This window comes from Syngnathoides biaculeatus, chromosome 21 (genome assembly GCF_019802595.1).
Source record: "Syngnathoides biaculeatus isolate LvHL_M chromosome 21, ASM1980259v1, whole genome shotgun sequence".
In the NCBI taxonomy this organism is placed as follows: Eukaryota; Metazoa; Chordata; class Actinopteri; order Syngnathiformes; family Syngnathidae; genus Syngnathoides; species Syngnathoides biaculeatus.
Window position 1 is genome coordinate 3,235,546 of NC_084660.1, and position 26,405 is coordinate 3,261,950.

The 26,405-nt window shown below is 48.2% G+C and overlaps 1 protein-coding gene and 1 non-coding gene across 4 annotated transcripts; one reads left to right on the top strand and one right to left on the bottom strand.

Annotated features, from left to right (window-relative positions):
- Positions 1-204: 204 nt before the first annotated feature.
- On the bottom strand, positions 205-286 carry trnas-uga (transfer RNA serine (anticodon UGA)). The gene has a single exon. It is a non-coding gene; the product is annotated as a tRNA-Ser (tRNA).
- Positions 287-452: 166 nt separating this feature from the next.
- On the top strand, positions 453-26,405 carry zanl (zonadhesin, like). Of its 3 annotated transcripts, none has more exons than XM_061808729.1 (62): positions 453-576; positions 3,212-3,237; positions 3,666-3,815; positions 3,897-4,162; positions 5,222-5,306; positions 5,738-5,890; positions 5,974-6,138; positions 6,450-6,547; positions 6,626-6,704; positions 7,047-7,139; positions 7,328-7,521; positions 7,598-7,739; positions 7,809-8,071; positions 8,161-8,309; positions 8,414-8,542; positions 8,666-8,804; positions 8,903-9,044; positions 9,159-9,355; positions 9,445-9,583; positions 10,067-10,846; positions 10,933-11,126; positions 11,213-11,354; positions 11,421-11,665; positions 11,764-11,912; positions 12,003-12,131; positions 12,211-12,346; positions 12,416-12,557; positions 12,807-13,003; positions 13,093-13,231; positions 13,329-13,445; positions 13,826-13,950; positions 14,365-14,510; positions 14,660-14,803; positions 15,033-15,140; positions 15,382-15,551; positions 15,653-15,855; positions 16,150-16,294; positions 16,548-16,798; positions 17,184-17,361; positions 17,631-17,739; positions 18,390-18,484; positions 18,574-18,750; positions 18,975-19,328; positions 19,542-19,639; positions 19,744-19,890; positions 19,961-20,125; positions 20,549-20,676; positions 20,813-21,084; positions 21,646-21,854; positions 22,069-22,213; positions 22,393-22,640; positions 22,800-22,929; positions 23,021-23,207; positions 23,278-23,439; positions 23,673-23,803; positions 23,916-24,118; positions 24,313-24,448; positions 24,512-24,649; positions 25,250-25,346; positions 25,663-25,707; positions 25,867-25,907; positions 26,046-26,405. In XM_061808729.1, exons 4-62 carry the CDS (start codon positions 4,013-4,015, stop codon positions 26,099-26,101), a joined length of 9,630 nt encoding a protein of 3,209 aa, XP_061664713.1. In that variant the 5' UTR covers positions 453-576; positions 3,212-3,237; positions 3,666-3,815; positions 3,897-4,012; the 3' UTR covers positions 26,102-26,405. The 3 variants fall into 3 exon arrangements, with proteins under 3 accessions (XP_061664713.1, XP_061664710.1, XP_061664711.1); XM_061808726.1 differs by lacking the exon at positions 453-576 and adding an exon at positions 2,445-2,530; XM_061808727.1 differs by lacking the exons at positions 453-576; positions 25,663-25,707 and adding an exon at positions 2,445-2,530.

Consider the following 26,405-nt stretch of genomic DNA (forward strand, 5'->3'; position numbering starts at 1 on the left):
TCATCACTACTCAGCAGCTCATCTTCATTGCGGGACGCAACTCATGGGGGTGAAGCAAATATTTTTTGTCCCCAGGAATATTCAATTACGTGCAATTTATAACTTCATAATTTGCTAAAGAAGAGTTTTTTCTTTTTTTACACCCATTCTGCTTCTAATCCTGCAAAAAAAAAAAAAAAAAATTCTGTGAATGTCACACGAAACCGCTGCGAGCAGGGTTCGAACCTGCGCGGGAAGATCCCATTGGATTTCAAGTCCAACGCCTTAACCACTCGGCCATCGCAGCCACACGTATTAACGCACCCAGTATTAAAATTTAACCATTATCACCAACGATTGCATTTTACGGCGCATCCTATTTTTTTGCTGTTGGCTTATTTGTCTTTAATTTTTTTCGGAATGCAGATTCACTCTAATCTACAGTCGTTTCTTGTTTCGTCCTCCAGTGGGCAGCACACGTCTTTACAGCGGCAATGACGACGAAAATTTGATTCCATAATAGATGAAGAAAACGAACTAATTTGGAGGGAACTTGGACTCCAGGGTTTCATGTGGCGACTCAGGCAAAGTAACAAGGTACACTGCTTTATTCTTGTTTTTTTTTTAAATTACTTTATAACAACGGAAACTAATGGGTGAAAAAGTCGCCATGTTGGAACCCCATTGACACTACAGTTACTCTCCAAGGACAAAAATCATATGCGAGTGCGATCTTCGACGTCCCTCCAATATTTTGGTATTTTGTGACATACACTCTATCAGAAAGTATTTCTACATCACCATAGTGTTACAGTTTTCAGTGTTTCACTTGTTGCTAGAAATGTATTCCAACGGTCAAAGTTTCATTAATCCTTCAGCGATTTGATTCGTGAGTTCAAACCGTTCCACGCACTCGAGTCGGTTTCGCGTTTAAGAATTATACATTTTCGCGCTAAAATTTCAATTTGAAAGAAGACTGCGACGATTTAAACGGTTTCACCCAGAAATGTTTGTATCTTAGGTTACTATTTTTCCCGTGTTAGCATTTTCAATTAGCATACTGTTAGCATTTCGCCATTTGGAAAATGTAAAATCGTCACGAGTGGCACAGATAGTCTCAATTTCATTCATAATATAATTCCCTATTTATTTATTTTTTTAATTTTTCTCAATGATACAGCATTTCAATTCAGCACTTCAGCATCTGCGCACATTTTCTACATAAACCAGTTTTTCCTACTTCAATTATTATTCTCGTTACTGTAAATGTACTCCTTTTACACTCTCACAGCGTTTTGGTTGCCCATTGTCTGATTCATTTTTACGATGAAGTTATCACTTGAAGATGAAAGTCCATTATCGTATTGAGAGAGGCGAATGAACGTGGAATTTCCCTTTTGAGTCACTCCTTTTGAGACACAAAATGTTTTTTGTATATACTGAATTTTTTGGGAATTGGGATGTATGTGGCCCTTGATGGAAGCGGACGCTGCGGGACAATTCACCGACAGGATGTCCTAAGATTAAAACCAAAACCAAAAGAACCGGTCTCGTTTATGATCAATAAAATCTTGTAATTCACACACACACACATACAGACACAAACACACAGACGCCATAAATTTCGACTACATTCAGATAAACTTTGTTCTGCAGTTCTGATAACTGATAAGGTGAACCCAACATTGACCAGGAACACCCCCCTCCCACAAAAAAAAACAAACAAAAACACAACAGAAATTCAAAATTTTCTTAGCTCCTAAAGTGTCGCAAAACCTCTGTTCTATGGGAACTCAACTGCAGATTACACTCCAGATTTCAACATTTTATAATTAAAAAAGTGTCATTTCTGGCCCCAAAAAGTAAAAACAGCCTGAAAAGTGCCTCTGGAGTTGCAAAAATTCCCATACGATATTTAACTCCCAATTTTTTTTATATCATCGGGATTTTATGACCAAATAAGAATTTGCCACAGAAGTGTATAACGAGCCGTATTTTTCCAGATATCCCGATTTTTAATTACGAATGATACGAGTGGTACAAGGGAGACGACATAAGAGTTTTTTTCTCAACAAATTTTGAAGGATATTTTATGGAAATTGGACAACACTAAGCAGTTTTACAACATTTTGCCACATTTATGCTTAGTATAAAATGGAAAAAAATCGGTATGTTTATATGCACTAATCAGATTTAGGTTTATGCACAAGAAAGAAATTAGTATTTTATAAAGTAATTTCTGCCGGGCATCCACACCCACTGCGTGAAGTACTTTGAGTTCAAAAAGCAGAGACACACTCTTAAAGAACACACCCTGTCCATATCAGCACTGTTACTTATTTACTTGTTTTGCAACAATCACGGAATACTGTATCCACCCAATAGTCGTCCACTGGGGGGTGTGCAGCACTGGCTGGATATATATATATATAAAGCCCCCCCCCAATGTGTCCATGCGTCCTCATCCGCTGCTAACTGCACGGTGAGCCATGGATGCGATGCGATTTTTCATTTTGCACTTATGGACGTTTGGCCTGGCAAAGCAGCAGAGGTGAGTCCCAAAACTGTGGATGGGGTCATGAGCCTCAAATCGGTCCATTTCAGGAGGGTTGGAGAATAATTATATTCTTTTCTGTTGGAGAGCATGCTATCAAAAGACTTTTTTTTTTTTTTTTTTTTGGTGCTATTATTAACTTTTCCCCCAAAGGGGGGGGGGGGGAGTAAACATTGGCTCCAGTACTCCCGTAACTCTCGTAAGGATGAGTGGATCAGAAAATGGATGGATGGATTCATGGATATTAATAGCTATGGTAATATGAATTCATTGAACGTTTTTGGAAAAGTATTTTAAATCTCAGTAAAATGCAAACTCAAATTTCAAATGACAAAAACGATTCATATTTTTTAATGTTTTCTGATCACCTGTAAAAAGTAATAAAAAAAAAGGGCATCATATTATTTGATCACAGTCACCACCATAAAAATAATACATTATACATTTGAGATTGTACATCCAGCTTTTTCTTTTCCTTCATTTTCTAAATAATTTTTACTGGTAGTGAAGTGAGATTGCGACGCAATGGAGACCATAAAAAGGATTTCTTGTAAAATGTTTGTTCAATATACAGTAGGTGTGCCTTTAGATTTTGTGAATGCAAACGTATATCGAAAAAAAATGAGTCATATTTAGGTGTGACATGTCTAATTATTAATCTTTGTCCTTCTCTTTCAGCCTCCAGAACTTGCCAACCAACCACGGTAAGTTCAAGAACGTGACTTTTATCAGCATCGAGCGCGCTAGTGTTGAGCACGTGAGCTGGGTAACGAATGGTCGGTCTCCTGCAACGGCCAATGAACGGCAATGTATTACACATAAACCGTGATGTTCCCGGCTCACCCTCTGTAAGTGAAAATCTGGGATTTACAGAATACTGAATACGAATCCTGATCAAACTTGACTAGTGGAAGTATAAGTTGTAACAAGGTTTCTGAAAAACTTTTCAAATACGGTTTTACCCTTCCTACACTGTGCGTTGTTTAGAAAAAGATCAGCGATACTGTGAGGCCGTGAACGTCCACGATGTAGCAAGAAACGCCGTACACGGGCTATCAGAAAAATAGTAAACAAAGTATGGATGGCTGGCTGTAGTCCTTTTTTCGTTGAGTCCCGTCTTCCTTCTCCCCAGCTGTTGTGCTGACGTCCTGTGACTTTAACAACGATGCCGAGCCGTTCTGCGGATTCCGCCAGGACCCGGAGGACGGCGGTGACTGGACCCGGCACAAAGGTCCAACCCCGACGAATGGCACGGGTCCTCAAGGAGATTACCCAGATGGAGGTCAGTCCTGCAACCCATCTGCTATCACCACGAGAATCACTTGTGAAAAAAAAAAAAAATCAAGTTCATTTTCTTTCCCAGAGGGATTCTACATCTACCAGGAATGTGACAATGTGGCAAACGGGCAGAAGATCCGTCTACTGAGTCCCACGTTGTCAACGCCGCCGTCACAGATCTGCGTCCAGTTCCGTTATTACATGTATGGTTCAGACGGTTCCAATCTGTTGCGAGTGCTGGCGAAGAGGCCGAATGGCGAGTCCGAGCTGTGGAAGAGGACTGGTTTTCAGAGTCCGTCGTGGCTGAAGGGCGCCATCGCCGTGCCCAATTCAAACAGTCAGGAGGTCGCTGTGAGTGTTCCCTTACAAGCAACGAGTAAACATTGTGAATTGAGAATTTGAAATCGGGAGAAAATATTGTTACCATTGTGACTAGAATTAGGGCTTGGTTTAAGGGTTGACGTTTGGGTTTGGAGAAGGGTTCGGTTAAAAGTCAGGACTCGAGCAAAGGTTAGCACTAGGGGCGAAGGTTTGAAGTAGGGTTGGATATGGATGTTTGGGTTGGCTTAAGGGTTAGCTCTTCATTTTAGGGTTAGTGCTAGGGCTGGAAATTAGGAGTCAGGTTGGGGATGGAGCTTGAGGTTGGCTAAAGATTAGGTTAGTTAATTGAGGGTAAGGGTTTGGCAGAAGAGTGAGGTTAGGTCCAGGGTTAAAATTGGCATACATGGAGTCGTAGCGTTCTGGGTTGGGCAAGGGAGACCACGATATAGAATTCAAGCAGAATAGTAAAAGATATTTGGCCTTCTCAAAACCAAAAATCATTGCCTCCGTCTTAAATACGCTTTTAAAATTCACTGTGGGTTCTCCACTCGAGAATTTGCAGTGGACTTTGGCGTGGGAAATGGAAAAGTATGCACCGACCAATATCTAATCAGTAAAGATAGACGTCAGCCCACTGGTTTCATTATTTGCCCTTTTATTGTTTTTATAGCTGCCGTAAAGCAATCCCGGCAGTGTTAGCAATTATCAGTGTTTGGGAAACACTGACGACGTGCTACACCCAGTACGTACTCCATAGCATGAGTTAACGCTCTCACGTGCATGCTAAGCAAGTAGATTTTTCAGTTATCTGTACTTTGTTTATCTCGACTTGTGAAAATCGGAATTTGTTCTTTCTACTCTTGGCTTTGTCAAAATAGACTTGTTGCTTCTGTTCAACCTCAGAAGACGATGGAATGACTTGAAAAAAGTTATTAATAGACGAAGAGGCAACTAAATCTATCGTTCAAAAACAAATCAGACGATTTAGCTTTGATCAAGTTCTTCGATATTGAACGTAACCTCAATTACAATCAGAATGGATGCGTTAACTTTGCTGATTATAGACCCGTGTCACTCGTGCCACTCTAGATCGTCTTCGAGGCCCAGCGCGGTTCCTCTCCTTCCTGCGACTCAGCACTCGACAACATCATCATAAGTCAAGGGTCGTGTCCCAGTAAGTGTAAACTCACCGCGTGATCTCAATATTTTGCCAAACACAAATGATATACGAAGGACACCTGTGAAACTAAAGAAAGGTAAACATGACATTGAGTAGAAAGGGACAAAGCAAATCATCCCCTGACCTCAACCCTAGTGAGAACCAGAAAAGCAAGCACGCAAATGCAACTGCTCCAGTTCTTCCTTGGTGTCTTATTGCTTTGTAGAAATGTAGTGAAAATATGTGAGTACAATACACATGACAGGGCTGGCCGTTGCGGTGGTGGTGTTTCAGGCTAGGGTGGCCACGCCCTGTTTCCGCCTTGGTCATGGTACCACAGCAATTTAGGTCACCCTGTAAGGTTGTTGAGCTATTTATTGTCTTGACTGCAATACTTGTCGACGGTATATGGATACGACATTGAATTTCTTATGTTTGGTCCACAGCTTGCGTTTCTGGCTGCGATTTTGACGACGTGGATGACATCTGTGGGTGGATTCTTTTCCACACTGACCCGGACATATTCGGCTTTGAGCAATGGTCTGGCCCAACGAACACAGTCGGCAGCGGACCTGATGATGACTTCTCCAAGCCTGGGCGTAAGTAGTTCAAGCCGGAAGAATTTATCGTCAGGGTTTACAGCCAAGCAACAACTTCCTCTAACTCCATAACGTCCTCTTAGTGGGGTCATACCTGCTGATGGATTCTACCTCTGCTGTCCCCGGACGAAAGGGGCAAATCAGAAGTCCTGTGATAGAAACGCCTTCTGGATGCCTGGAGCTTACGTTCCATTACTATCTGTATGGCACCAGCAAGACCATGCAGCTCAGTGTCCACATCTTGACAGGTATGAGGTATTTTGGACGGGAGCCCCTAGAAGCCCCGTAGGGTTTGAAAACACGAGTACACGACAACAATTTGTCAAATTAACACAATGACAAGATTCCCCAAAAATCTTGTCAGGAATCCCTGCTGTGAAACACGCAACCAGTTGACCATCTTGGTATGACGGTGTCATTTTTTTGGGAGATTTTGCCTGTTTTCAGGGGTCATACTTTTAACATACTCCCCACCCAATCAACACCCAATCCGAACTATACATAATGCGATGAAACTAAACTCCTCGTTGGTCTTGACCCTGCATTCTGTACTTACCAGGAGAAAATCTTGGCTCCTCACTGTTCACCGTCACGGGGGACCAGGGTCGAGCTTGGAAGCCCGCAGAAGTCCGTTACCTCGGGAACACGCCTGTCCAGGTTAACACTCGAGCGGCGCTCTTTTGATGCGTCCCAGTACATGGAGGATGAAATTAATCTTTTCACATGGGATTTCAGTTTGTTATTGTGGGCACCTACGGAGAGACGGCTCAGACTGATATTGCTGTTGATGCCGTGTGTGTCATGGCCTGTCAAGGTAAGGAACTGGCCAGTTCTACTTGCTGGGGCAGCGGGTTTGGGTTATCTGTGGAACTCAAGAAGGAAAAACTTCATTGGTAGAAATGCTGAAAAAATTTACCCCAGACATCAACCATATTGAGAAGCTGTGGAGAATCCTGAAAAATGAAAATGTAGGAGGGTGGAATGAGATTTATATAGTGTTACCATTAGCGGACTTTATAGTTTCTTGTGTCAAAAGATTTTTTGTCAACAATCACGGCAACTTCTCAAGGAGATTTGTCAAGATGGGATTTTCTCCCATTGTGCTTTGTCATTTCCACTGACAGCAGTTTTCAAAATATAAATCTTTCATTTATAGGTCCGTTAACGACGCCACAACCACCAGTGTCAACTTTAGCGCCGACAACTCCACCGAAACCCACAACTCCGAGACCAACCACACCAAACCCAAGTACGCTATGTCTTGTCTTGTGGCCTGTCCCAGTGTTGGGTGGTGGGCCACTTTGCTTCACCCTAAATACTGTTGCAGAGCATTCTAATATGATTTTTAATTATATACTGCTGCTGGAGGATGCTTGATTGGACACACTGTGCTTGCCTTCGACTGTGCCAACCCACTCCTTTCTTATTGCTGGACAGTTCAGTGCCCTCCAAATGCAGACTACATTGAATGTGGTCCGGCTTGCATCCCCACCTGCGCGAAACCCTCCACCAACTGTAGCGGCTCCTGTATCAGTGGCTGCTTTTGCCGGCCGGGGTTTGTCTTCAAGGGGGAGCACTGCGTGCCCCTGGAGAAATGCGGTTGCCTGGATCACAATCACAACTATTACGAGGTCAGGGCAGTACGCCATACCCATTGTTCACAGGAAAGGCAGTATCCCGTAACCAAGGTCTTTATTCCCGTCTTAGCCCGGAGAGATCGTATTTGGGGACGGCTGCTCAAAGCTGTGTCGGTGCATGGGCAACTACACTTTGGAATGTGTGGATAACTCCTGCGGTCCCACCAACGAGTGTCGTGAGGTTAACGGTGTCCCAGGATGCTACCCGAAAGGTAACGTGTCAAAATGGTCATCTGTTGTTGGAGAGCAACAAAAGGAACTTGTTGTTATTTTCCACAAAGGTACATCCTCGTGCATCGCATCTGGGGATCCTCACTACACGACATTCGACAAGCGCAAGTACAACTTCATGGGCAACTGCAGTTACATGATGAGCGGAGTCTGCAACGTATCGGCCTTACCGATTTTTGAGGTCATCGCGGACAATGAAAATCGCTACAACCGACCCACCATCTCCTATGTGAAGGCGGTTCATGTGCATGCTTTGTTGTCCAATGAGAGCGGTGTGCATCATGTCTCCATCTTCAAAGGTGGCACTGTCCATGTAAGAAGGAACGAAGGAAACCGTTTTAATTTGACACTTTCCTTCCCTGCCCGGTCACTTAATCAGTTCCACCCGCTTTCTGCGTCTAGGTGAATGGAATCAAAGTCAACCTTCCAGTCAATCCGTTCCCAGGTGTCTCTGTGTTCAAATCCGGAAAGCACTACACCGTGTCCTTGGATTTTGGCGTGACTGTGCGCTATGATGGAAACCACTTTATGGACATCAAAGTGATTAAAGAGTGAGTGTAACCTTAGCACATGTTATCAGTGAAGACTGAAAAGTGCAGGGACCTATTGAAGGTCACGACTGAAGGATCGCGTAACCATATCGTGTCGCCCGCAGCTTTAAGAACATACTGTGTGGACTGTGCGGAGATTACAATGGACAACCCAACGACGACTTCCGTAAACCAGATGGCTCGTTGACCCACAATCCCAATGAGTTTGGAAACAGCTGGAACATTGATCCAGAGTGAGTGTTGGTCTTCTTTGTGTAGATTTGATTATTGCCAAGTGTTCCATGTCTGTCGGATCATTCCAGATACTGAACATTATCTTGTGGTTTGTTTGTGTCTGATACTTCCTTTGGCACAAGGTGCAACATTAAACCCAACACCACTAATCCCGGATGTGAGCCAGAGGAGCAGAAGCTCTATGAGAGTTCTGGATATTGTGGTGCCCTGCTGGACAAAAATGGCCCTTTTGCTGCATGTCACGCCAAGGTCAAGCCCAACGTAAGTCACAAGTACTTGGACCAACCTCGAGCCCAATAAGTGAAAATTTCACTTCACATATGGAAAGATGGATTGTCGTGTGGTGGTTGTGCGTTCAGGATTACTTCAAGGACTGCGTCTTTGACCTTTGCGAGCTTGACGGAGCTCCTTCCATCCTATGTGAGGCCATCGAAGCCTACGTCAATGAGTGCCAGGACCGCGGGGTCAACATCGGACCCTGGAGGAACGAAACCTTCTGTCGTGAGTTTGAAGTTGACATGGGACACTACTGTAGTCGTTTTTCTGGGATGTGTCCTAACCTCAATGACTTTGAAAGACATGCGTCTGACGTCAGGCATCTCATCTGCCACACAGCTTTTGGCTGCCCCCCCAACAGCCATTACGAGCCCTGCGCGGACCCCTGCCAGGAGACTTGTTCGGGCAGACCGCCCTCCTGCAGCGGCCCGTGCACGGAGTCCTGCGTGTGCGATCCCGGCTTCATCCTCAGTGCCGGGAAATGCGTCAGCAACTCTTCATGCGGCTGCCAACACACCAATGGCCAGTATTATCAGGTACCGCGAGATGGACAAGCAACTGTGCACGTGGACCGCGGTAGACACCCAATACCCTAACTGGTATATCCACCTTGTGTTTCTGTCAGCCTGGAGAAGAGTTCTATGCTGAGAACTGTGACCTGAAGTGTAGGTGTGACGCACCCATGGTGACCTGTCAGGCATCTCAGTGCCCCCCAATGCACGAGTGCCAAGTCCAAGGGGGAGAGCTGGGCTGCCATCCCACAGGTAAGTTCAGTCTTTGGAGTCCTATTCAGGTAACTACGGCCATATTTAAAAACAGTGTAACATACTACGACTGCTCTACAGTGAGCCTCACGTCTGGGCATTCCACTCTTTGTCTGTGCCTTGAAATTCTGTCTGTAAAAATAATAAACAGAACTGGTGACAGAGGGCATCCCAAAAACCACAGTGAATGAGTTTGACAAATACAACAACTCAGGACAAATAGTGACTGCCAGGCTGAGTTAATGTTCTTCGGCTTTTTACGTTAAAACAGTCACTGAGTCAATTTTAGCATTTCATTGCGTTTGACAAACATTGAAACAGACAAAACAGATTAAGAACACTCCTATAGACCTGCTGTTGGCCACAGTTCATGCCCAGATGCTCACATGGTAACTGACTGCAGCTCAGTTCCTGACAGAGGAACACATTCAAGACACTGTTAAGTTACTAGTTATATGTTCTAAAGACACTCGTATATTGAAGGATCAAGTACACCTAAACCAACAACACCAGGCGTGCCAACACCAAATGCGACAACGCCAGGATGGACAACACCAAATGTGACAACGCCAGGCGTGCCGACGCCAAATGTGACAACGCCAGGCGTGCCGACGCCAAATGCGACAACGCCAGGATGGACAACACCAAATGCGACAACGCCAGACGTGCCGACGCCAAATGCGACAACGCCAGACGTGCCGACGCCAAATGCGACAACGCCAGGCGTGCCGACGCCAAATGCGACAACGCCAGGATGGACAACACCAAATGCGACAACGCCAGGATGGACAACACCAAACGCGACAACGCCAGGCGTGCCGACCCCAAACGCAACAACGCCAGGCGTGCCGACCCCAAACGCGACAACGCCAGGCGTGCCGACACCAAACGAGACAACGCCAGGCGTGCCGACACCAAACGCGACAACGCCAGGATGGACAACACCAAACGCGACAACGCCAGGATGGACAACACCAAACGTGACAACGCCAGGATGGACAACACCAAACGCGACAACGCCAGGATGGACAACACCAAATGCGACAACGCCAGGCGTGCCGACACCAAATGCGACAACGCCAGGCGTGCCGACACCAAATGCAACAACGCCAGGATGGACAACAACAAATGCGACAACGCCAGGCGTGCCGACACCAAATGCGACAACGCCAGGATGGACAACGCCAGCCGTGCCAACGCCAAATGGGACAACGTCAGAATGGACAACACCTAAATTTACAACTCCTGGAGTGACAACACCAAGTATTGCTTATTTTTTACATGATGGTAACTTTGATTATGATTTGTGATGACCAAGCCTTTGCTGTCCTTTTTTCCTCCCCGTGCAGTTCAGTGCCCTCCAAATGCGGACTACATTGAATGTGGTCCGGCTTGCATCCCCACCTGCATGAAACCCTCCACCAACTGTAGCGGCTCCTGTATCACCGGCTGCTTTTGCAAACCGGGGTTTGTCTTCAAGGGGGAGCACTGCGTGCCCCTGGAGAAATGCGGTTGCCTGGATCACAATCACAACTATTATGAGGTCGTAAATTTCCAACTACGTTTCCAACGAATTGATGGGAATGACACGGCATCCTTTACAAAGTTGATTGTTTTTTGTCATTTCAGCCTGGACAGATCATGTACACGAAGGGCTGCTCCAAGCTTTGTCGCTGTGCAGGCAACTACACTTTTGAATGTGTGGATAGCTCTTGTGATCCCACTGAGGAGTGCCGGGAGGATAATGGCGTCCCAGGATGCTATCCGAAAGGTGACGCGTCTAGAAATTGAAAATTTGTTCGTATCGCACTTTGATGGTGTTGAACTTTTTGTTTAGGTGCGTCCACATGCATCGCCACGAGCGACCCACACTACACGACCTTCGACAAGCGCACGTACAGTTTCATGGGCAACTGCAGCTACTTGATGTCCGGAGTCTGCAGCGCGACACCTTCGCCGAGCTTTGAGGTTTACGCCGACAACGAGAACCGTTATAACAATCCCCTTATCTCCTATGTGAAGGCTGTACACGTGCATGTACGCAAGGTGAAGGTCTCGATCCTCAAAGGTGGCTCAGTGCTTGTAAGTGACCAGTGGTTGCGTGGATCTACCAACTTTTTAAACCATTAAACTCTCGCTGCTTGCTCACTTACTGCTGCTCTCTGCTTTAATGCACGCAGGTAAATGGGACCAAAGTAAACCTGCCTTTGACTGTGGCTTTGGGCGTTTCTCTGTTCAAATCTGGGAAGTACTACACCGTGTCCATGGATCTTGGTGTAGTTGTACGCTTTGATGGAAACCACTTTATGGACATCAAAGTGATTCGAGAGTGAGTCTAAACAGGAGACACAATGGAGTCTGAAGATTTTCGGTCAAGGTTCTTTCTTGAATGGTGGATCTTGCAACCTGTTGCCCGCAGCTATAAGAATCTACTGTGCGGTCTGTGTGGAAATTACAATGGAGACGCAAAAGATGACTTTCGCCAGCCAAATGGCTCATTGACCAGCAATCCCAACGAGTTCGGACACAGCTGGAACACTGATCCAAAGTGAGTGGGGGGGGGGGGGGGGGACAAAACAGCTTTCATTGTATTTGGACAAACTAAAGCTAAGCCCTTGTTGCAAAAGGTGTCAGAAAACGAACACCACCGATCCAGGATGCGACGAAGAGGGGCAGAAGCTTTATGAGAGCTCTGCCTATTGTGGCGTGCTGCTGGACAAGAACGGTCCGTTTGCTGTTTGCCATCCCAAGGTCAACCCCAATGTAAGTCGTACCGACAGATCTTGAAACATTTCTGTATTACGCTGCAAGGTTTTGAACCCGTGTGTTCAGAATTACTTCCGGGACTGTGTCTTCGACCTTTGCGCGCTGGATGGAGCCAAGCCTGTTCTGTGCGAAGCCATTGAAGCCTACGCCAATGAGTGCCAGGACCGCGGCGTTGACATCGGACCCTGGAGGAACGAAACCTTCTGTCGTGAGTGCTTGTTGAACTAAAAGTCTCTTGGAGAGGTGCGTCCTCGTCTGTTTGTAAACAAACTGTCATCTCGCATCAAAAGGCCGTTGCCCGGTAAAAGTTCGGAAACACTGAACTCATGCGTTCAGTTCTCCCCCGACCCATGGGCAAACTGCAAAGAGATTTGTTTGGTTTGCCTCAGTGGGAATCTTAAATGCTGATGCTGATGGACACTTACTGACGCTTGGAAATCCTTTCCTGTTTATTTAGCGTTGGGCTGCCCCCCCAACAGCCATTACGAGCCCTGCGCGGACCCCTGCCAGGAGACGTGTTCGGGCAGACCGCCCTCCTGCAGCGGCCCGTGCACGGAGTCCTGCGTGTGCGATCCCGGCTTCATCCTCAGTGCCGGGAAATGCGTCAGCAACTCTTCATGCGGCTGCCAACACACCAATGGCCAGTATTATCAGGTACCGCGAGATGGACAAGCAACTGTGCACGTGGAGCGCGGTAGACACCCAATACCCTAACTGGTATATCCACCTTGTGTTTCTGTCAGCCTGGAGAAGAGTTCTATGCTGAGAACTGTGACCTGAAGTGTAGGTGTGACGCACCCATGGTGACCTGTCAGGCATCTCAGTGCCCCCCAATGCACGAGTGCCAAGTCCAAGGGGGAGAGCTGGGCTGCCATCCCACAGGTAAGTAACCCTCGGCGACACTATCAGTTGCAGGTAACAGAGAGTCCGTTACTTTCGGCTGTTTACCAAGGCGGTGTTCTTGCACTCCAATATTCAGCATCGCAGGACTGCATCATCTCTGGAGATCCGCACTACAACACTTTTGACAAAAAGTTCTACAGTTTCATGGGCTCCTGTACCTACACTTTGGCAAGAACCTGCAGAAACGACACCGGTGAGAATTAATATTTACATGTCATCGCCGTTGCCCAAGAAATTACAACAAAATAAAACTGACCCGTTCCAGCCCTCAAGCACGACAGCGAACCGTCCTTCACAGAACAGCTGTACTCCGGAAAGAATTTTCTCTTTTAGCTTCAGAAAGTTCCAATTTAGTGGTCTTGTTTGAAGTGTACTTCTTGTAGAATCCGCCGATGATTTGTGGGGAAATACAAGCGGTTCACGTTATTGTAAGACAGGAAGAGACCTTTTTTTTCCTATGTGGGACCACCTCCGGTTCTGTAAAGTCCTGTAATTGAACCTCTGAAAACCATAATTCCCTTTTGGAAAATGTGCGACTCCAGTGTAATCGGTATTGTGATCATTGTGGCGCAGGACCTTGGTTCTCAGTTGAGGGGAAGAACGAGGAAAGAGGCCTCGCGGGAGTATCGTACCTGCGGAAGCTTTACGTCACGGTGGACGGGATCACGGTGACTTTGATGAAAGCCAGGCGGACCCTGGTCAGTACGGAACTTTGCGGCCCATCAGGCCAATACGGACCCAATCCTATGCATTGCTTCTCTCTCGCCACATTCCAACTTGATTGTTCACGCCAGCTGCATCGCTCATCCTGCTTCAGTCTTCTTGCATCTCAGTCAAGGCTTCCTTCCCCTTTGTCTTATTTTTGATTTATTTTCCTCACCTGTCCTGGCATGATCCCACGAAATCCCTCATCTTCTTGATCGCTCAACAATCTTGAATAGTGTGGTAATTTGTTTTCTTTTTTTCAGGAAGTGATACTTTTTCTTCCAAGTTTTCCTACCCAAGAATCCTGCAGGGCTGCTGAAATATTCTTTCTTTTCATTCATTCCTGCCTTGTCATCAATATGCAAATGTGAGCAACAGTCCCCCAATGTTGTCCTCCGCCGTCACAGGTGAACGGACTACGTGTAGCGCTACCTTACGCCCCATCTCCGGTGGTCAGCCTTAGTCGTGCCGGTCAGTACGTCACGGTGCAGACTTCCTTTGGCCTTCGAGTCCGCTGGGACGGGAACCATTACGCCCAGATCTCTGTGCCCAGGTCGGTCAGAGTTTTTTCAAGCACCTTTTTGTTTTGCTAGTCCGTTATCTTTCAAAATCATTTCCGCGCTTATTTACTATCGGCCGTCTGTAGGCGACTCAGCCCGGGGTGACGTTTCCATCTCTTAATCCTGCTCCCCCCCCCATCAGCTCCTACCACGATCAGATGTGCGGCCTGTGCGGTGACTTGGACGGGAACCCAGACAATGACTTCGCCAAGCCGGACGGCGCTGTGGTCGCCGACGTCAACGAATTCTGCAACAGCTGGCAGACGGAAGAAGACGAAGACGACTCGTGAGTTCTCGCCTTTGGAAATCATTGGAAGTATAAAACTGGCAACAACAGGAAAGAAAATGCAGGTTTACAATGTCAAAAACAGGGAACATTTTTTTTTTTCTTTTAACTTCATTCCCCTTTCATTGTGCTCAACAAAGTTGAGACTTTATTCTAATAGTCGGCTATTTTCTGACTTTATTCATATGTTGTTTCTGCCTGTGTTGACGCACTTGTTGTGGCTCCTCAGGTGTTCCCCAGGCACCAAGCCCGACCCAGAATGCGATCCAAAACTCGAGGCTGAGGTGGTCAAACCGGAGAAATGTGGAAAACTCAAGGACAGCGCCGGACCCTTCCGGTCAGTCAAAAACCTCATAGGCTTGTCGTTGGATTTGATGACCATGTCAGCTGGGGGAATTTTTTTTATTATTATTATTATTATTATTTTTTTTTTTTTTAAATCAATTTTTTTGGGGTGGCTTCTGTCGCTGTCAACGCAACTCTGGTTATCAGCAAGATTAGAACACGTCATCATCTTATTATTATGAACACCCACTGCATCGTTTATGGAGTTTGGGCCTTCTCTCCGCACCGTTCAGGGAGTGCGTCGGCGTGGTGAATCCCAGCCCCTTCTTCCAGAGCTGCGTCTACGACATGTGTCGCTTCGACGGCCAGCAGGACGTACTGTGCGACCAGCTGCAGGCCTACACGGAGGCCTGCCACAGTGCCGGAGTCAAAGTCCACCAGTGGAGGAGTCCCCACTTCTGTCGTAAGTCCCGGCAACGGCACAGGGAAGCCGTTAACTCGCAGGGACTCCAAGCACTTATCGTGCAGCGGTGACGACAGCCAATCTTTGTCCTTGTCCCGCAGCCCTGCAGTGCCCCGCCAACAGCTCGTACTCCCTGTGCGTCAGCGGGTGTCCGGAGACCTGCGCGGGCCCGGTGGGGGCGCCCGGTTGCGGCGACACCTGCGTGGAGGGATGCGCCTGCGACGCGGGCTTCATCCTCAGCGACGACAAGTGCGTGTCGCTCAAAGACTGCGGCTGCGTCGACGGCGCCGGCTCGTACCGTCCGGTAAGCTTTGTCCGCTCTCGCGCGTCATACTGGAATGTTTTTGGAAAGGCTTTCACGAAAGAGCTCTCACATGTACCACGCATGGACTTAAACACCAAAGAAAATGTTTTCCTTTGCACATACTAAAACGATTTTGCACTCACATTTGGGGATTTGTCCCCCATTCAACACTGGCATCAACGTTTCGCTTTCACGTACGACTGCACCATTTCTCTCTCTCTCTCTCTCTCACGCGCACACACACACGAGTGAAGTCTTTGCGTCGCACTTCATGGAGATGCGCTTGTATTTGAGGTGGGCGACGGCTGGTACTCGGAGGGCTGCGAGCGGCGCTGCACGTGCCAAGATGGAGGCGTGATCCAGTGCGTCAGCAGCAGCTGCCAAGCCGCCACCGAGATCTGTCAGCTCCACGACGGAGAATACGGCTGCCGTCCTTTGGGTGGGCGCCGCCGTCAAATTGACATGTTCAGATACAGAATTCAGAGTTTTTTTTTTTCCCCAGAGAAAAACATATATTGTGAGAATCTGAATGTGGAGAAAGTTGTAATTATTCTAGAAAAAAAAATTGCGTCATCTCTATGAGAACAAAGGCCAATTTTGTAATATTCTCATGGTATCACATCTTAAATTCTTGAAAAGGCCTGTTTATGCTTTTATATGAAGACACCTCCACCCTCCCACTCATTTAACAGGAAATGGGATGTGTTCGGTATCTGGTGACCCACACTACACCACCTTTGACAAGCGCACCCACCATTACATGGGCGCCTGCTCGTACACCCTGACCGAGACCTGCGGCGTCTCCTCCTCCGGCTTGCCGTACTTCAGCGTGGCCACCCAAAACGAGCGCAGGGGCAGCAACAGCAAAGTTTCCTACGTCAGGGCCGTCGCCGTGCAAGTGGACGGCGTGACGTTCGTCCTCGGCAAAGGCCGAACGGTCCAGGTGGGCCTTGTTTCCGTTGACGGTTATTTTGCTCGGAAGACTTATGCCAAAATATTTTGGAAACCATGGAGTGGTCAACCATCGTTGTCAGTGGTCACATGTGATAAATAATAATAGTTTTTATTTACATTTTTTTTTTTTTAACAAATTCCAGTGATACCTTCTCTCGTTTTTTTTTTCTTTCCGTTCCCTCATTGGTTTCTTTGAAAATAATTCCAGTAATGTGAAAAAACTCAGGAATATTCCATGAGCAAATGTAACCAAAATCCAGATTTTCATTTCTTTGGGACTTGGACCTAACATCGCTGTCACATGTACTTGCGGCTCCCCACTGGAGCGTATTTGCTGTTTTTATCGGATAACGCTGCGTTTGTGTGGGTTGCAGGTCAACGGGACGGCGGTGGTTCCGCCCGTCGCGTGGATGGGCGGGACAAAGATCCACTTGAGCGGCAAGTTTGTCGTCCTGGAGACGTCTTTCCACTTGAGGGTGCGATTTGACGGCAACCACCACGCCGACGTCTCCGTGCCGACCTCCTACAATGGGCAACTTTGCGGGATGTGCGGTAAGGACGTGTTGATGCCAGCGAGAGAAACAATCAATATTGCAGGAAAAGCCACTTTCGTTTGCTCAAATTACACAAAGCGTAAATGTATACGGAAAAAAGTCCTCACCTTCAAATTTGACGTGGACAATCTATTTTTTTTTTTTTTTTTTTTCCCCCAATTTGAAAAGAATGAATTCAATGAAGTGAAAAGTCCCACCCTCGTACTCTATCTAACAAAGAGCAGCGGCGGGAATGTCCCAAATCAAAGTGCTTTCAAATCCCGACAGGAAATTTCAATGGAAATCCTGGAGATGACAACCTGAAACCGGACCGGACGCCCGCTTTGACCACCAATGAACTTGGAGACAGCTGGCAGGTTCCTGACCCAAGGCCCGAGTACGTCACGATTTTTCACTTCAGGGATGGGGGGGTGCCTCTCTTATATCACCGAAATCAGGAGGGGCTCGATTCTTAAAAATCGGACCGCTTGTTTTCTTTCGTGTCCCACCAAGAGGAGCCAGTGTGGCACTAGTCGCACAGTAATATTTACCACCCATTGCTTCAGAAATACTTTTAGTAGAGTGGTACCTCTACTTCCAAAACTAATCTGTTCCGAAGGTTGTTTCGTAATGTGAATTTTTCGTAAGTAGATGTGCATTTTACGTGTAAAAAGTGTAATCTGTTCCAAAGAAGACGTGTTCAAAGTACGTAGGAAGACGTTACGGCGATAGCCAATGGGAGAGCAGCTCTTTGGCGCCACGCAAAGCAAGCGACAGGATGTTTACTTTCGATGGAATTTTTTTTTTTTTTCCTTTGTACTTAGACAAAATTTTTCCGAGGAGGTGATTCGTAACCTGAATTTTTCGTTACTAGAGACGTTTGTAAGTGGAGGTACCACTGTAGTTTTCTGGAGGAAAAACTTGCCAATGGTGAGTCACAAATTGACAGAAATGTACCGTAATGTTAAAAATGACCAAAATGGTCGGCAGAGGATCCTTTAGTCGGTTAGCTGTAGTCGGTAAACGACATTCTCACTCGCTGTCCAGTTGTCGCAACGATGGTGGACAGGAGGTGTGCGACCCGAAGGTGGAGGAGGACGCCCAGAAGCCCACAAGCTGCGGCACGATCGCCGATGCCAATGGTAACGCCGGGAAACTGCGCATTTTGAAAATAACAAGTGGTGGCAATGAATGGCAAAAAGATTCCTCGCCTCCTTGTGTGTGGCCTCAGGTATCTTCAGGCCGTGTCACTCGGTGGTGCCCCCCGGGCCTTACTCGGAAAACTGCGTGTACGACATGTGCGCCACGGGCGGCCAGACCGTCAGCCTCTGCCAGGCGGTGCAGAGCTACGGCGACATGTGCGCCGCGGCGGGAGTCGCCATCGCGTGGAGGAACAATACCTTCTGCCGTGAGTCGGCCGTCGTTGCGGCGAGGGTTCGCTTGCGAGTTCATAAAAGGCAAATGGAAAGCAGCGTAATTTTTGTCACCACTTTGAAGGGAATTTTTCATTTTGATGGAAAAAAGGTTGCCACCCTTGCTTGTATTTACAAGAATGAATCGTTTTTGGAGAATAGCAACAAGATCGCATCTTCTCGTTTGTGAGTCACGTTTCATCGCTTCTCCTCCCGCTAGCTCTCAAGTGTCCCGCTGGAAGTCATTACACCCCCTGCGGTTCCGCCTGCGCCCAGCCCAGCTGTCAGAATCCGGCGGGGCCGGGAGGTCCCTGCGACCAGCCCTGCGTGGAGGGGTGCGTGTGTGACCCCGGCCTCGTTTTGAGCGGAGACAAATGCGTGGCGCTCAGCCAGTGCGGCTGCACCGACCACGTCGGCGAGTACCGGCCGGTCGGCGCCGCTTGGTTCCCCCGAGCCGACTGCTCGCTGCGTTGCGAGTGCGACGGCGGCCGCAACGTGACCTGCGAGCCGTGGCGGTGCAGCCCCGCCCAGGAGTGCAAAGTCCTGGAGGGAGTGCTGGGCTGCCACTCTACAGGTAGGGCGGCAGTGCGCAGGTCACGAGTAATTTGACGAAACCAGACCATTTGATCTTGCCTGGATTAGATCCTAAAGAACGGAGTCGCCAGTGTTCTGTTATACAAGTGACGTTGCAATTTTTACAAGAAAGGTCCAAACAAATATCTTCATTCCACAAGGATAAAATTGCTCTCATTCTGAGAAAAGTCATCAAGTTGTGCTCACACCTCAGGGAAAGGAGTGTGCCACGTAGCCGGTGACCCTCACTACTACACCTTTGACGGCCTGATGCACACTTTCATGGGCACCTGCACGTACACTCTGGTCCAGGTACCCCAGCCACCCAGCCGCCCGCCTGCCCGCCTCGCTCAGCTTAAAAATGGCCGCCGCGCCCGGCATGACGGCGCTGTTTCCTGTTTCTTTCTTTCTTTCAGGTGTGCGATGCCGCCATGGTGACGCCGTTCCGAATCGTGGCCAAAAACGAAGAGCGCGGCCAACCGGAGGCGTCCTACGTCCACTCCGTCAAGGTTTTCCTGCCTCACGGCATCCAGATTGAGCTGCAGAAGGGCCGCAGGGTTCTGGTAAGGCTTTCCGCGCAAGTCGGAACGAGTCTTTGACCTTCAGCTTTTCAAGCGAGTTTGTTTCCTGCAGCTGAATGGCCGGCGGGTGCGAACTCCAATTTCCCTGAGCGAGGCGGGCGCCAAGGTGATCACCAGCGGCACGTACAATCTGCTGGATACCGACTTCGGTCTGCAAGTCAAATTCGACGGCGTTCATCACCTGGAGATCACCGTACCCGGACAATACTTTGACAAGGTACGTGTCGCCGCCTCTTCGCAAAACGAGGGGCGCGTTTGGGCCCTGGGCAAAATTTTACATGTTTCCTGGTGATGTTGGAATGTCACCGGAAAAGTCCCAGAATCCTCATTTCACAAGAATCGAGATTACACTAAAAGACCGTTATGTTGTACCTTTGACAATAGTCGCGATCAAGTTCCCAGGAAATGTAATCGGACGAAAAAAAAAAAGCCTGAACGTCACGAAAACAAAATTCTTAGTCGTGCAACATCCGAGTCGCCAATATTATGAGAAAAGACGCTGGAATTGTGCAAAATAAAAACTCATTTTTTTTTTTTAAACGAAAACAAAGTATTATGTGGGGGAGAAAACGGTTCATGGCAGCTGTAATATTATGAAATGCGATGCGAAGATGAAGACGGGCTGCAATTTGCTCTCCAGCTGTGCGGCATGTGCGGGAATTACAACGGCAACGCGTCCGACGACAACCTGAAGCCCGACAAGAAGCCCGCCAAGGACGCCATCCAACTGGGCAACAGCTGGAAGGCGGACGGAGACAGCCAGACCGGGTCAGGAAACATTTTTGCACAATCGTCTTTTTTTTTTTTTTTTTTTTCCTTTTTCCCATCACTTTTCTGTTGAGTTCATTTGCTATGAATGACTTTTGAGTTTTCCATCCGATTTGAAACCTGTTTTGGTTCCCAGATGCCAGCCGGACACTCGGCCCGACGTGCACCCCAACTGCACGTCGGAGGAAGAAGCGCGCTACGAGTCCCAATGCGCCGGCGCGTTCCTGTCCCACATCTTCCAAGGCTGCCGGGCCGCCGTGCCCCCAGAAGCCTTCTTGTTGAACTGCGTGTACGATATGTGCGAATACGACGGCATGCAAGCCACGCTCTGCGACAACGTGGAGGCCTACGCTCAGGCCTGCCGCAGTGCCGGCGTCGCCGTCAGCTGGAGGAACCGGACCTTCTGCCGTGAGTCGCCAAATGCGCCGGAAACAAAGACGTCGGGGAAAAGTCGGCCAAAAGTGCTCGCTTTGACCAGAAGGAAACTGGCGGCAAAGTGTCAAAAGACGGGAATGAAATGGAAAAGCTGCAAAGTTATTGGCAATAATACAGGACCCAAAAAAAATGCAAAGTTTCGACATACATTTAACAACAGTACGCACAGATAATGATGTTAAACAGAATACAAATACTACAATAGAATTCAATATTGCTGGTTTGGGGAGTTGTAAAGAAAACAGCTAAAGGAATCAATATTACAATTGAAAAAATGCAATACATCAGGACAAATATGTAGTTTTGTATGGATATGATAAGCAGGTGAAAAGTTACCAAATGAATGGGCAACAAAATCAAAATCTCACCAGATAAATTTGCTCTTTGACGGGAGTTGCAATTTCAAATGAATAAAGTCATAAGTCCGAAATGAAGAAAAAGTCTCAATTCACGGAAAGTAAAAAGGAAAAGAAAGGCAGCGGATAATGTGACTTTTCTTAGTGGGGGACTGTGTTTGTCTTTTTTTGTGTGCAGCGCTGCCATGCCCGCCCAGCAGCCACTACTCGGACTGCACGGCCCCGTGCCCCCCCACCTGCTCCGACCTCTTCCCCGTCTTCTGCCACCTGCCCCCCAGCACCTGCGTGGAGGGTTGCCAGTGCGACGCCGGCTTTGTCCTCAGCGACGGCAAGTGCGTGCCTCTGGACAAGTGCGGCTGCGTGGACTCCAGCGACGAGTACCACGACGTAAGTCCACAAACTGGGGAAGATGCTCAAAAAAAAAAAAAAAAAAAATTTAACAAGTCAAAAGTTGAAATTGGAGCTGAGAAGAATTGCACTGTTACAAGGGGGAGTCTTGCAGGAAAAAAAAGAAATGCTCTATAAGATCTTGTAAAATTTGTACCTGCGTTGTGTCTCGTAGCCACGTGGGCGACTGAATTCACTTTTGGTGCGCGTGTAGGTGGGAGACTGGTGGCTGACGGCGAACTGCGTTTCCAAGTGCACGTGCCAGGCGGGGGGCGCGGTCGTCTGCGCCGAGCACAGCTGCGACGCCGACTCGGTGTGCGCCCTGGACAAGCTCGGCGACGTCTCCTGCAAGCCCGCCAGTCAGTCCCCCGGCACAAAATCTTTTCGAATTTTAATCGCCTTTTCCGGAGTCTGACGAAATGACGGAAGTCAGATTCTGAGACCGAGTCCAAGACAAAGTGCTGCATTAGCAGATGAGAAAACGGTGTCGCCCTCATTAAGCACGATTGTTGATATTTTGGAGCGAATCCTTCCGCAGGGTTCGACAAGTGCACCATCGCAGGGGATCCCCACTACCGGACCTTCGACGGATTTGCGCACCACTTCCAGGGGCCGTACACGTACGTTCTGACGGCCGAGCGCCAGCCCCAGGACTCGGGGCCCCGCCTGACGGTGAGGGGCAAGAACCTCCGGCGAGGCGGAAACAAGAGGGTGTCCTTCCTGGACCAGATGCTGGTGGACGTCTACGACGTCAACGTTCGCCTCCTGCAGGGGAAGCGAGTCCTGGTATGCTCGCTTGTATCTCTCACAGAGAGGAAAAAATGGAGGAGAGGAAGTTTCAGCTTGACAAAAAACCCAAATTTACACGTTAAGCGTGAAGTGAATTTTACAATGGTTCAAATGTACAAAATCCAGCTTGTAAGCTTGCCGATGTTTCCGTGGCAGGTGAACGGGGAACTCGTGTCGCCCCCTCTGAGTCCGGCCCCGGGGTTGCTCGTCACCATGAACTCCAGGCAGGTTCAGCTCACCGCCGACTTCGGGCTCACCGTGCGCTTCGACGGCAGGAGCCGTGGAGGTAACGGACCTTCACACGAGTGCGCCGTCCCACCGTCCGCCTCCCGTCTGTTTTGTCGTCTCCGTTCACATCCCCACATCCGCACGTCCAGAGATCGTCCTGCCCAGCACGTACAAGAATGCCGTCGGAGGCCTGTGCGGGAACTACGACGGGATTCGCGGGAACGAGTACATGAAGCCGGACGGGACGGTCGTCAGGAACCTGAACGCCTTCGGAGAAAGCTGGAGGGTCAGCGACCGACTGGCCGGCGTCCGCGACGGCGCCTCCCCGGTTCACAGGTGCAAACGCCGGCACCGGCCGCGACTGCCGTATCGCGCCCTGACATCACGGGCGACGTTTCGGCTTCAGGCGAGAAGCGGACGCGGGTCCCGATTCCGGATTTGAGACGTCAGACTGCTCCGCGCCCCAGCTGGCCGACTATAACGGCCCCGGCATGTGCGGCGCCATATCGGACGCCGCGGGGCTTTTTGCGTCCTGCCACGCCGTCCTGCCGCCCGCCAGCTTCCAGGAGTGAGTCATTCGAGCACAATTCCACCACGACCGAACCAAGTTCTGAGCCCGAATCCCACGTGGTTGCAGCACAATTCGCACTGGATTTTCTTTTCTACATGATTTCAACGCGGATTCCCACTTATTTTGGAAACAGTTCTGACCTTGAGTCCAGCATGAACGTAACCGTGATTACATCATTTCACCAACTTGAACCTAAAATTCAACACGATTTTTAAAAAATTTTTATGCAGCGACTGCGTGTTCGACCTGTGCGCCGAGCGTGGCAGCGAAGACCTGCGATGCGCCAGCTACGAAGCCTACGCCGCTGCGTGCCAGGAGGCCAAAGTCACCTTGGGACTCTGGAGACAGCAGCTGGGATGTGGTAAGAAACTCCCCATTGGTCAAGTGACATTGCAATAAAATCATTTTCAAGACTACAGCGAAACGTAAACTGCAATAAGCACACCAGCTAACGGCGAGCAACCGTCCGGCAGCGCTGTCGTGCGAAGGCAACAGCACGTACGCGGCGTGCATGTCCCCCTGCCCCGCCTCCTGCGCCGACCTGGCGGCGCCGTCGGAGTGCGCCGCCGCTTCCTGCGTGGAGGGCTGCCAGTGCGCCCCCGGCTTCGTCATGAGCGAGGGCGGCTGCGTGCCGTACGCGCAGTGCGGTTGCAGCTTCCTCGACAGATACTACCCGGTGAGTACTGCGCTTTATTCGTGACATTCTCCATTGAAATGAACAGGAAAAAGCCACAAGAAACAAAAATTTCTGTCATAAAATATCCGATTTTGCTTCGGTTCGATGGATTTTGACGCCCACCTCGGGCCAATGTAACCATCGGAAGAAACCATGAAAAGATGTTTGACGAGTGCGCGTTTGTCCCGTGTCAGCTGAAGGAGACCTTTGTGACCGAAGACTGCGCCCAGTCCTGCGAGTGCACCGCCACCGGCGCCGTGTGCCGACCCAAAAGCTGCCAGGACGGTTTCGTCTGCACCGTTTACGACTACAGACGCGACTGTCACAGAGGTGCGCGCGGATCATCACGTGCTTGGCTTGCGCATCCTGAACCAGAACTCTGGTGCGTTTCAGTGAGTCCGTGCCTCAGCGGCCCCTGCCTCAACGGAGGAACGTGCAACCACGGCGGCGCCGACTCTTACACGTGCGTCTGCGCCCAAGGCTACGGCGGCTTCAACTGCCAGGACGAGATTACGGGCACCGAGGGACTCGGTGAGATCAAAATTGACTGCCATGAAATGCATGATTATGAGTATGTTATTCATGGAAAAAGCCGGTATGTACCCATCCATTTTTTTGCACCACAAAACGTGATTTTGACGTAAATGGATTTTTGTAACTCCCGCCACGGCAGGAAGTGACGTACAGGGCAGTAGCGCACCCTAGCGGGCTCGTCGTACTTATACATTAGTTTTACCTGCGGGAAGGTGAGCTCGTTGTTCCTTCGTGTTCGCCAAAATGCCGGCTCCTTGTATTGCTGGATATTGCACAAACGCCCGGGAGGATGGATTTGCTCTTCGTACTTTTCCAAAAGACCCGCTTCGTCGTGAAAAATGGATTGTCGTATTGATATTTTTGTATAGACATTGAAGTGAAGAAATTCAGCTGTATTTTTCATTACGATATCTATTTTAGGCTGTTTATTGGCACGACACTTGACCTTTTAAACATTGAAAAACATTTTCATTTCATGAGCATAATCAAGAAAACAAGTCGTACGAAAGGCCACAACAAGTAACTCCAGTTTGTTGCTCTTTTTTTTTTTTTTTTTTTTTTGTGGATTGGGGTGGGGGTGGTGTCGACAACATGCAGAAAGCAAATGGATCATCTTGATCGCAGTGTTGGTGTCAGTCGCCGCGGTGACGGTGGTCATCGTCACCGTTGTCTGCGTGTGCAGAAGCGTCAAAAAGTAAGTCGCTCTGTTGTTTATCGAATCACTTTCATTTCATAAAATACACGTCAGGTGACGCGTTATGTTTTTTAGAAATCGGTACGAATTCTTCACATTTACGTCACTTTGTTTCAATGCAGTATACACGTGAAGGAAAAGATGCTGTGTGAAGTTTGAACGAATAGTCGAGACGCAAAAAAATTCCGTTTGGATCGAATTAAGAGACGAGAGCGAGAGCGGCGGGCGCCGGTCGAGCCGGCGACTCGCTTGGACCGGCGCCGAAGTCGCGAGATTCGAAATAGCACATCAAAGTAATGACGTTCTTTATTTCCAGGTCAGACGTTTATGTAATTCAGAAGCTGCCGTCGTCTCACAGCGGGTGAGATTCATTAATGATGAGATTTGAATTCATTCTTCCGTGCACCCGTTCGGTCTCTCCGGTTTTGGCTTCCGCTTTTTGGATTATTAGGATGAGTTGTAAGACGTAAATGTAGCAAAAAACATTAATCCTTCGTTCACGTCCGCGTTGTGTTCACAGGAAAAACAAGAGGAAAGAGAGCGAGCTCACAATGGCGTCACGTATGTAACCTTATTTTATCTGGCATGATATTACGAGTCTCAAATTCGATTCAGGCAATCCAACAAAAAGCAGCAAAAATCTTACATCCCAGGCGTACATTCATTGATTTGGATGCTTTTGTGCGTTTGTTTTTGTAGGTGTCCCCTATGAGGATATGGATGAAAACACAAACAAGAGCATGACAGCTATGTGATATTATTATTATTATTATTGTTTTACTTTTTCTTTTTCTGCTCGGTGTGATTTTCAGTGTTCTCCTCAGTACAAATGAAATGCAAAGTATTTGTTTTGGTCAATGTTGGACGTGCTTGTTAACTTATATAGCCCCCCCCCCCCCCTCCATTTTCTGGCATTTTTGTGTGAATTAAATACCAACTCAAAAGCATGTCTTTTTTTTAGCTTCTTTTTTTTAAATCAAGAAATTCTGGAATTTAAATTGTCACAACAATAATAAGTCATTTATTTTTTTAATCAATTTATTGGCATGCGTTTGAAAA

Coding starts and splice junctions, on each gene's coding strand:
- zanl (XM_061808726.1), top strand. CDS start 2,469: ATGGATGCGATGCGATTTTTCATTTTGCACTTATGGACGTTTGGCCTG. Junction 7,522..7,597: donor ACAATCACAACTATTACGAG/GTCAGGGCAGTA, acceptor TTCCCGTCTTAG/CCCGGAGAGATCGTATTTGG. Junction 12,558..12,806: donor GAGGAACGAAACCTTCTGTC/GTGAGTGCTTGT, acceptor CTGTTTATTTAG/CGTTGGGCTGCCCCCCCAAC.